This window comes from Citrus sinensis, chromosome 6 (genome assembly GCF_022201045.2).
Source record: "Citrus sinensis cultivar Valencia sweet orange chromosome 6, DVS_A1.0, whole genome shotgun sequence".
NCBI classification, from domain to species: Eukaryota; Viridiplantae; Streptophyta; class Magnoliopsida; order Sapindales; family Rutaceae; genus Citrus; species Citrus sinensis.
In genome coordinates, this window is record NC_068561.1 from 4,233,507 (window position 1) to 4,244,410 (window position 10,904).

Here is a 10,904-nt window from a genome sequence, read left to right on the forward strand (position 1 = left end):
CTTTCGAACCAAAAAGAGAAAACGAAAGCCAAAGCACCAATAATAAAGACGATAGCATGACGTGTCGGGATGAAAGGGCGAGTTCTAATCACGCTTTCGAGAAAGAGAGTGGGGAGAAGGATCGACGTCCATGTAGTGCAAAAACGCGGGTGAGAAAAGGAGGAGCTGTCTTGGTTCGGAAAATTGGATGGTTGGTTTTTATTCTTTCTCATGTTTATGTGGAGAGGAGACGAGAACGCTCTTTCTCTCTCTAAAATTTTTATTTTCTCATCTCTCTCTCTGTGTGAATAAATCAAAATAAAAATCAAATAATTTAAAATAATAAATAATAAAAATTATTATTCTTCTATTTCTTTTCAGTCTCTCCTCCTCCTCCTCTTCCCTATCTTAGTCTGTCTGAAACAAACAAAACGCTGCGTTTTTGTTGGTAAAAAATTCTGTACCTTTTTGTAAGAGATTTTTGATAAGAGTGACATCAGGTCGCGGTGGTGGTGCGTTGTTGTGGTGGTGAGGGAGGGAAATGGAGGTTCCGGCGGGAAATGATAGAGTGACAGAGTGGTGATGGAAGTAGAATGCAGTTCGAAGCCGGAATTTCGTTGTCCCGAGGGGCTGCTGTCACCGAGGGACCCTCACTGTCACCGTCCTTGAACCAAGGTGCCTTTTCTGAATAATTAACTTCGGTTTTTTTTCCTCAAAAATATATTTGCTTTCTGTTTTTGTAAAACTCAATTTTAAAATTTAATTTGAAAAAAATACTTCGTGAATTGTCGCTTTTGCCCCCTTTTGATGGTAGACTGATCATTGGTGAGAATCTGTGTTGGTTAGAAATTCATTTTTCATCATTCACTCGGTTACTCAATAGTCTCGATTGCAGGTGATATCAGACAATCAGTTGTGATTTGTCCTTTTTGTCCTATTGCACGTTAATTATCGTGATTGATCGTTATTATCTTTTTCAATCAATTTAGCTGCTTTTGTGTTTCTGTTTCCGTTTTTGTTTCAAGCATTTGTTAAAATTTTAGTTGTTTTATGTGAATATTAAAAAGAAAAAGAAAAAATTAACTAATTTTGAGTTCCGAGTTTTGCTTTTGGTGTTCTGTTTCTGTTTATGTATTTCTGTTTCTGTTTACAGTCAAGCATGATAGGAAACTAAGCCAATGAAGAGAAGATCATGAATATTATGTAGTTCATTTGATTCTAAAATGCTTTTGAGGACAAGATAGTTAGAATTTGATTATGATGTTATTTTTTTATTATGCCTTAGTTTTCTTTTCTTTTTTGGGTCTTTTTAACCTTTCTAAATGTGGAAGTGTCATTTATGACATTCAAACCTCATAGGATTTCCCTAAATTTTTGTGCGTTTGTTTGTATTGTACTAGAATAGTAAAACTACTTTGAGCCTCTGTTGATTATTTTATTTCAAAATGATTGGGTTTATGGTCACAATCTCACATGAATTGTTATTTGGCTTTATCCAGAGGTGGCTGTTAATGAGTTACGAATTTTAAATGGAGAAGACTTCAAGATATTCTAATTCTCTGCCCTTGAACAAAGCATGCATCTTTGTTGTAGAATGTTTGATAATTGATTCTTCTTTGGTGATATGACTTCCAATTTGTCTTCTATTTTTGTCTTCTACTTTTGCCTTCTATTTTTTTTTATTTACTTTTATTTGTTTGGGTTTCTCTGTTGCATGGGTGCTACTTGATTAAATTCAGCTTGTTAATGGCCACTATTTTTTTGAGAGGAAGGGATTATTCGTTTTCACAGAATTGTACTTGTATTAAGGTATCCAACATTTTGCCTTGTGCTGGAAAAAATAATATGAAAGATTTTTTGTCCATCGTCATTTATTAATTAATAATGTATTGAATATCTGAAATATAGCTTAGTGTAGTTTGGATCTCAGAAAGAATTATAGAAAAGTGCTTTTAAATGGTTTCTTGCAATAGCATTGCAAATAATATATTCCTCACTTAACTGAATTATTTTGAAGGCATGACAAACTCTTTCTGGTGGACCAGTGCCTTTATGTCTCATGTATTTCATGCAATTCATGAATCTCTTGCATTTTGAGGATTCCCTTTGAGATTACAAAGTGTCCCTTAATCAGAGAACATGGCATTATATGACTACTTGTTTGGTTAATGAACATACTTAATGTTATCTGAAACTACTTATGGCAAATGAACATTCTCAAATGGTATTCTGAAACTACTCTCTTGATGGTCTTTTAGATGCTTTGTGGCAAATGAACTTGAGAACAAATGAAGCAATGGAATCCGGGTCCTTGCCTGAGCGTCCTGGGGAGCCGGACTGTTCTTACTACATCAGAACAGGCCTCTGTAGATTTGGGGCAACATGTCGATTTAATCATCCTCCTAACAGGAAGCTGGTATAAGCTGCAGCATGTTTTGACAAATATTTGTGAACTCAAGAGTAAACAAAAGGCAAATGATTATCAGTATCTAGGTTCTTTGTTAGATCAATGCAAAACCGTTTTTATCTTCAATTAACCTAGCATTGCTCCATATGAATTATTCATCAAAAGTTTTTCATTTTCTATGTGAAATCAAAATTAGCAATTCTGCACAGCCCATAATTTTTTTTTAATGATTTAGCAATTGTTATTTAATGGTAAGGCATTTATTGTTCTTTGACATGTATTATGCATGTATTTAGTTTTAGTATTTAATATTCCTTTTTCCCCTCTCTATTGGCAGATGGTATTGAATTGTAGCCTGTCTCTAACTTTTCAAAAGACTAGAATGGAAAGAATGCCATTTTCTTGCCTGGCATTTGGATTTAACAGCTAATATTCTCAGTTGATATAATTTTGTTCTTTTCTTTTTTGGGTTTTTACTAGGTTCTTTGCTGATTTAGGCTTTTTCTTTTCTTTTCTTTTTCCCTCCTGTTCTCACTATAAGTTTTTCATATGCCCAAAATGCTCCTTTGCACAAGCAACCACCTGCCACCTTAAGACACTCATATTAGCATACTTCATGTATTAATGTTGTTTCTTCTTTCCTGCTCAATGATGTACTTTTTGGCTGTTTGGAGATTGATATATTCATTCAGGTTAAGGTAAATTGCAGGCCATTGCCACAGCAAGGATAAAGGGTGATTACCCAGAACGACTTGGACAACCTGAATGCCAGGCATGTAATTACTCTGCATCTTTTATATAACTTACAACATTACTACTCTGTTTTATATTAGTTCATTTACTGAAACTATTAAAGGAAATAAGTTGGGCAGAAGTTAATTAATAAAAAAAATTTGCAATCACAACAGTGGAGTTGTACTCATCCATTGTTATGTGCCTACAGAGTACAGCCCGATTGGGATATGGTCTTGGGTTTTCCCTTCTCTGGTCTGCCTCATGTTTCTGGGATATACTTTTATAGAGAATCAATTGTATTTTCTTTCTGGGATTCTTCCCAGGTCGGGGAAGTTTTGAATTTTGTGTATTTCTGCTTTACTTTTCTAATCCTTTTCTCTTTATTTCTCCTATATATATATATTATTTGCTTTTTTAATATTTGGTTATCTGCTTTTTTAATGTTTGCTAGCCAGAAAAAAGAAAAGCCTGATTATTGAATTCAGTTGTGTCAAAAGCAACATTTTAGTTACCCCAAGGGTAATGATAAAACCATTCTTTTTTGCTATTGCAATGGTAGAAAATATTCTTTTAGTCACTGTCCATCCTTGGTCATCTTGATTGATTTTGATGCCGGCAACTAAGAGCCTGGACATGGAGAGAAGATGTAGGATGGGAAGTGACCGGCTTTATTTTTCTAGTTTGGCTCTTTTTTTAATATTTAAGGTCATTGGTGGAACTAGGAGGTAGAATTAAGGGTTTGGGCAGTGATTGAGATCAACAGTGTTTTCTATTTATTGGGACCTAAAATGTTCTTACTTTCTTATAGTGGTCCTAAGTTTCCTGTACTCTCAATTTTTAGTACTGTTGGTCAATTTTCATTGATACTGGAAAGATATTTATTTTGTTGACATAGAACAAAGTCTTATGTGTTGGCTGTATCATTTTGAAATCTGGAACCATAGCGTGTTAAGTTGGTTTGACTTGTAGGTTTCTTGCAACAACATTCTGTCTTGAAAGGTCATCTAACTTGATTTATGTTTGCCCTAGCTGTTAAAATTATGTTGTTGTATATATTTTCTCTTCCTGTGTGGAAGATCATATTGTCTGTTTAGGAGATTGACATTTTTTAGAATGCGCTATACCATGTATCGTTGCAATAGCCTGAATCGCATGCTATTTATCTTCTTGGGTGCTTATAGAGAGGTCTTTTCCTTCGAGAATCAAGATTGGTGGATTTCATGCACTGATGTTTTAGCTTCATTTCTTGCCATATGAATTAGTCCATGGGCAATTATCTAAGTTTAATCCAAACCTCTGTTTGATAAGATATTTTGGTTTATAGATATATGTATATGTAATATCTTTGATATTGCCATTTTATTGTCAATAAAGGTAGACATCACAAGTAGTTATCATTGCTTTTGGGTACTAATATGTGGCACAGCCTAGGTCCAAATATTAACAATGCTTTTGGTGTACTAATATGTGGTATGGAATAGGTCAAAAAATTATTTTAAGTAACCTGTATGTTTTATGTGGAGAGAGATTTCCTTTTTAATTGTATCTGCTGAGTTTGGCAAACTAATATGCTGCTTTCATCAACTTCAGTACTATCTGAAGACAGGAACATGCAAGTTTGGAGCCACATGCAAGTTTCATCATCCAAGAGACAAGGCTGGGATTGCTGGAAGAGTCTCCTTAAATGTTTTGGGCTATCCACTACGCCCGGTTTGAAGCCTATTTTTCCTTTAATTTATATAAGTAGCATAGGTTTTGTAATTTGTATCAATGCCTAACCAATTTTTGGCACAGTTTTCGCTACTTTTAGCTTATAAAGTACAATAGGGGACACAAAGAATGGAGTATTATTTGATTTTGGAATAACTAGGAAATAATAAACATCTATACTTTTATCATGTTACTTTATCATCAATTGCTGGAAGAATAATATGATTTGTCTTTCTGTAGATCTGGCTAAGTGTAAGAATCTAAATTGTGGACTTTTATAATTTATGTATCAAGATGGATATATTGATAGACATGTGGGATCCTTGTTGAGTTGATCATGCATTCGAGAATGTTCTAGTTCTGCAAGTAATTTCTGTGTTTTGACACTTGGGTGTTCTGTTTGTAGGTATGTTTGTCTTCTTAGGTTTGCTGATGTTTATATTCACATTTTTGTTTTGTTTTTTTCTCCCCCTTGTCTCCCTTACAGAATGAGATTGAGTGTGCTTATTATCTAAGAACTGGACAATGCAAGTTTGGAAGCACGTGTAAATTCCACCATCCTCAACCAAACAACATGATGGTTTCTTTGCGAGGCTCTCCTGTTTATCCAACTGTTCAATCTCCGACTACTCCCAGTCAACAGTCGTATGCTGGAGGAATTACTAACTGGTCTAGGGCATCTTTTATTCCCAGCCCACGCTGGCAAGGTCCTTCAAGTTATGCACCGATGCTTCTACCTCAGGGGATGGTATCAGTTCCTGGTTGGAACACATACAGTGTAAGATTTTTGTGCTCTCTCTTTTCAAATTTAATGTCATAAGCTGAGCATGCTTATTTACTTTGAATGCTTGCTGTGTCACTGGAGAGAACTTAGGAATAGGAATATCAAGATCAGATATCTGATTGTCAGAGATATTACTTAGAGAAAGAGGGGAAAAGATTGAATGTAGTATTACAGAAAGAATACGATGAATGTAAATTTCTGTGAACGGCAACAGCTAGCCTTTCAAAAAAATAACATCAGCAAAAGTGATCATAGGAAGAAAGAAAATGACTAAATTGTGATTTATTGTATGACAATGATTATTTTACATGCTTTCTTCAAGTCAAGAAGATGGTTTCTAACATTTTTTGAAAGACTGGTACAACTTATACTTCAAAGGAATAAGTTCTGTGAATTTTTCTGTTCACTCTTTCCTTTTCCTGTCCAATAATCTTCAACAAGCCAATGTTCATTATTATAAAAGGATCTTCTTATTACGTCGCATCTTTTTTCTAGGAAAATGGTTTTTTTGTACTAACATGGCATTTCTCTTTGTACGTTTCTCATTCTTCTTTAAATCTAGGGAAATTAAAATTTTTCCATGGTGAAGATGGCAAAACACCAAAAATATTACAACATTTTGAAATTTACCATTTGTATACCTAAAGTTTCTGAATATACCATTTTTACACCTTGGCTTTAGAATCTATTAGTGCATCTATGCAAAAAGGCTATTTCCCTTTGTAATGTAATTTAACTTTATGATGCAGGATATTTTTCGATAACGGCTAGATAGGCAAATGATGTTGGATTTGAGTGTATAATATACCATTTTGAATATCTTATCGAGAGGAATGAAAGCAATAGCAAAGTCTTTGCCAAATTTTTTTATTCAGTGCCTTAAAAATCTCTTTCAAGTCTTTTTTAATATTCAAATAGCTTTTTGAGCCACTGAACCACAGAAATTGACAAAACATTTGATATGACTTTTGTTTCTTTAATTGAGAGCTTCAAAATGATATATTATATATCCAAATTTGATATCATTTGCCATATCTAGCCATTGCTGAAAAATGATCTATATCATAATGTTACATTACAAGGGCAAAATTGTCTTTTCATAAAAATTTACTATAGCATATTCCAAATTTGTTAATGGCAAGGTGTAAAAATGGTATGTTTAGAAATATTGGGTATACAAAGGTTAGGGATGACAAAATTGCCCGCAAACTTACAAACCATCCTAACCTGTCGGCAAAAACTTGCTTGCTGCAAGTAATTTTGTGTAAAAATGGTATGTTTAGAAATTTTAGGTATACAAATGGACTTAGGGCTGGCAAAATTACTTGCCAACCTGCAAACCCGTCCAAATCTGCCTGCAAAAACCTGCCCAGTACAGGTAATTTTGCACGTTGTGGGCGAGTTTGGTATTTCAAACTAAAACCCAGTGCGGGTTGTAGCTGGATTTGGTATTTAGAAAAATCTGTCAATTCTTTGTTTTCATTATTTACATTTTTAATCTTAACCATAAAAATTGCATTAAAAAATTTAATTATAAATATATTTAAATTAAGGTTCTTAATTCCTGAACTTATCTCACCATAGTGCGCGCACGCACACATATATACAATAAGCTTTTAATAGCTAGAAATTTTATAATTTTCATTTTTCAAGATTAATATTACTGATGTTTTATTTTAATTGATTGATTTTGTTCATTTTATGTTAATGACTTGAACCTAATGATTGCTTATTAAAGTTGGGTTTTATTTGTTTAATTAATTGTTAACAATAGTTGTACGAAATTTACTTGTTAATATTGTTGATAATACTCGTATATTGATTAAAAGATGGAGCACGGCATTAATATTAGGTGTGACGATCTGCCGACAAGAGAAATATTTGTGTTAGATTAATATATTTTGTTTATTCGTTTTAATGTTGAAATTTTAATTTCTTATTTAGAGTGATAAAATCTAGAATTGAGTATTGTATGTGGATTTTTTAGACTATTGATTACAAATTTATAGTTTGAATTAAATAATTTAAATTTTTATATAATTTAATTATTAAAAGTATTTTTTTAATATTTGTGATTTTAAATGACAAATCACAAAAAATCTGCTGCGGGTTGTGAGAGGGTTTGGTAATTGTTAGAATCCGCAACGGGCCTTCCCCCCACACACACACACCTCCTCTCTCCCTCCCCCCCTTACAGGTGGGTTTGGTAATTTAAATTTTTTGTGGCAGCGGGTGGTGCTCATTGCCATCTCTACAAATGGTAGATTTTATTGTGTTGTAATATTTTTGGCCTTTTGCCATCTTCTGGGTGGAAAAGAGTAGTTTCCCATAAATCTATTAATCTAGATTTTTCTCCTTGCTTTCATTGTCTGTCTAATGCACATGAAACCTAGTGAAATTGTTTTTCTGTGATCATGGGATAGCAACTGTTCTAGTAGTATAACGTGGTCGGATAGAGTGGTGTCTCTTGTGTTGTTGTGAGGGGATAGTGGAAGTGAATGTGTGGTGGCCATAAAATGAAAATGAAAGAGAAAAAACCATTGTTAATATGCTGTTTTACCTTGAACTGGATTTGGATGCCGAATTTGATTGCCAATGCTGAAATAGGATAAAATGGATTTGAACTTTAAGGGAACTTGTTTATATATGGAAAGCTTAGCTTTCTGTAAATTGGAGTTAGAGCATGGTATTTCATAGGAAAGTGAGACGTTAATTCGATTAATTTGTTAGGGTTCGTGTTTCAACCAGATGACCACATCTATCTCCTGGACTGTTACCTGGATCCTCAGAATCAGTGTCTGATGGTCTTCATCTCAGCTGGAATCTTCTTATATACCTAGGAACTTCTTTTGGGAGATACAAAACACTTGCTCCAATATGGTATTTGCCAAATATATTATTAGCAGAGAAATTTTTTAACAAACAGTCATAAGCTAGCAGCAGTTAAAAGAGTTTTATCAGGTTCCAGACTTGCCAGGTGCAGTTTTGGAGTCATAGTTGATTTATTATTTTAAACTAAGTTGCTTTTGTCTTTACTATTATATGGATGTGATACAACATCCCTTAAGTATTTTTTTTATTCTGTTTAATTTCACTGTTGAAGTATATCTGTCTAGCTGTTGATTTGCATTACTTACTTTTGATCTTGGATCGAGTTTCTTTTTCCGGATAAAACTTTTTACTTTTGAGTTGTGGTGACCTTCTCATGGGATGCCTATTTCCAGGGTCAGCTGGGTTCAGTTTCTTCTTCTGAGAACCTGCAACAAACATCAGGAAACAGTCAAATTTATGGAGCCTCACGCCAGACTGAACCCTCAAATTCAGGGTCCCAAGGGACAATGTCTCCGTTTCGTTCTGGTTCTATTCCCGTAGGGTTTTATGCATTGCAAAGGGAGAGTGTATTTCCAGAGAGACCTGGCCAGCCTGAATGCCAGTTTTACATGAAGACTGGAGATTGTAAGTTTGGTGCTGTTTGTAGGTTCCATCATCCAAGAGAAAGACTACTCCCTGTTCCAGACTGTGTATTGAGTCCCATAGGTCTACCACTACGTCCGGTGAGTTACACAAATGATCAGTTCTTCTATTAACTTATTGTTCTCTGATTTTACGTTTGGCATATTCCTTTACTCATTGTTTAATCCTAGTGGAGTTCTCTTAGTTAAATTTTGTGCTGTTCCTTCACTTTCGTGGCTTTTCACTAAAATTCATTCGGGTTACTTTGTGCGGTTTTATTTCTTTTCTTTTTCTATCTTTTCTTATGCTACTTTGAGAAATGAAGAAATATATGTTGTTGCAAAATTATTTCATTGACATGAACTTTTGACCATCATTTTCTCCTAAAATTTAAACAGCCAAAGCTTTTGGCTTATGCTATGGGCTTGTTATCTGGCACAGAACGCACATTTACTGTCTATGCAGAGGATGCCACTGAAACATTGAACTTAATCATTTCACATGCCTTTATGGTGACCAGCGCTAAAACATTATTCACATTTTTGAATTGTGAGCATTTGTTGAAAACATTGAAAGTCTATTTTTAGGAAATATTTGTCCTTTGTCTTTTTCTCTAAACATTTTGCATACATGCCTGTCAGAATGTCGGTATTGCTTGTTTAGACATATAAACATCGAAACACGTCAAAGCAATGGGGCAGGAATCCAAATTAATGTGGAATGCAATTATTTTATTATAAGGGAAGATGCCAAAAAATAAAGTAATTATTGGCCTGCACTAATTTTGTTTTAGTTCAGCAACTGTGATCCAAAGAGACCAGATGTCTTAACTTTACAAAAGAGTACTGTAAGAGGCCAGGAAACAAACGGAAACAAACGGATGAACACAGAAACAAAGTAATCAAACATTGTGCCATTCTTCCTTCTTCTTGTGTTTTATTCATTTATTTATTTTAACTCGTGGGATTAGTTTTGTCAGCAGGGTACCTGCCATGTCCTTGCAAAATTATTTGTGTTGTAGAAGTACTTTGATTTATTTGGTATATATTAGTCTTTCTCATTTCATTTTATTAATGAGACTGATGAAGTTGGTTCCTGAACTTCAACAGGGAGAACCTTTGTGCATCTTCTACTCTCGTTATGGCATATGCAAGTTTGGTCCAAGTTGCAAGTTTGATCACCCAATGGGAATTTTCACATACAATCTCTCTGCATCATCTTCAGCTGATGCCCCGGTCCGACGATTTTTGGGGTCATCATCTGCAACTGGTGCATTAAATTTATCGTCGGAAGGCCTAGTTGAAGCAGGCTCAGGCAGGCGACTTTCGTTACCTGAGACTAGACAGATGTCTTCCGGTGATGATGAGATTGACACAGAGGGATAAGCAGTGTCTCAAGTGATGCGCTGGTTACTTTTCCACGATATTTGATTGGACAGTGAAGTAATCTGTAAATTCATTTCCGTTGCTGGAGATGTACAGATTCATGTCAAGTTCATTATGTTCATCTGAAAATACAATTCAGTTGACAGTCTTGACTCTGAATTTCATGTTGCTGCTTTGTATAAAAATCTGAAAATATTGTCACAATTGGTAGAACCCAATGTGAACATTTCATCTTTCCTGAAACCAATCTTTCTTGTGTCTGCGAATTATTATTTTTCTTTTTTGTCCAGTTTGTTATGTAATGCATCTTTCTGCAAGTTGTTTGCCCTACTCTACTTTTCAGTGAAAGTGTATCATAGCTGCTCCTCGGTTAGAAATGTTCACAAGGCCTCCTAATTTTTCCTAATACATGAATATGGTCCGCCTGCTTCGTGTCTACTACGGCTACAAT

At 34.5% G+C, this 10,904-nt stretch overlaps 1 protein-coding gene across 6 annotated transcripts; it reads left to right on the top strand.

Moving 5' to 3' along the window:
- Positions 1-197: 197 nt before the first annotated feature.
- LOC102619714 (zinc finger CCCH domain-containing protein ZFN-like) lies at positions 198-10,696 on the top strand. Of its 6 annotated transcripts, none has more exons than XM_052443040.1 (8): positions 896-1,598; positions 1,719-1,788; positions 2,238-2,450; positions 3,096-3,158; positions 4,712-4,831; positions 5,319-5,609; positions 8,840-9,169; positions 10,178-10,696. In XM_052443040.1, the coding sequence occupies exons 3-8, from the start codon at positions 2,268-2,270 to the stop codon at positions 10,451-10,453; spliced, it is 1,263 nt and encodes a 420-aa protein (XP_052299000.1). In that variant the 5' UTR covers positions 896-1,598; positions 1,719-1,788; positions 2,238-2,267; the 3' UTR covers positions 10,454-10,696. The 6 variants fall into 6 exon arrangements, with proteins under 6 accessions (XP_024955988.1, XP_024955986.1, XP_024955990.1 ...); XM_052443041.1 differs by having other exon boundaries at positions 896-1,575; XM_025100220.2 differs by lacking the exons at positions 896-1,598; positions 1,719-1,788 and adding an exon at positions 198-654.
- Positions 10,697-10,904: the final 208 nt, after the last annotated feature.

Bases quoted from the DNA above. Each gene is read 5' to 3' on its own strand.
- LOC102619714 (XM_025100218.2), top strand. From the start codon at position 573: ATGCAGTTCGAAGCCGGAATTTCGTTGTCCCGAGGGGCTGCTGTCACC. The intron at 3,159-4,711 runs GCATGTAATTAC...CATCAACTTCAG, and splicing joins TTGGACAACCTGAATGCCAG to TACTATCTGAAGACAGGAAC. The intron at 5,610-8,839 runs GTAAGATTTTTG...GCCTATTTCCAG, and splicing joins CTGGTTGGAACACATACAGT to GGTCAGCTGGGTTCAGTTTC.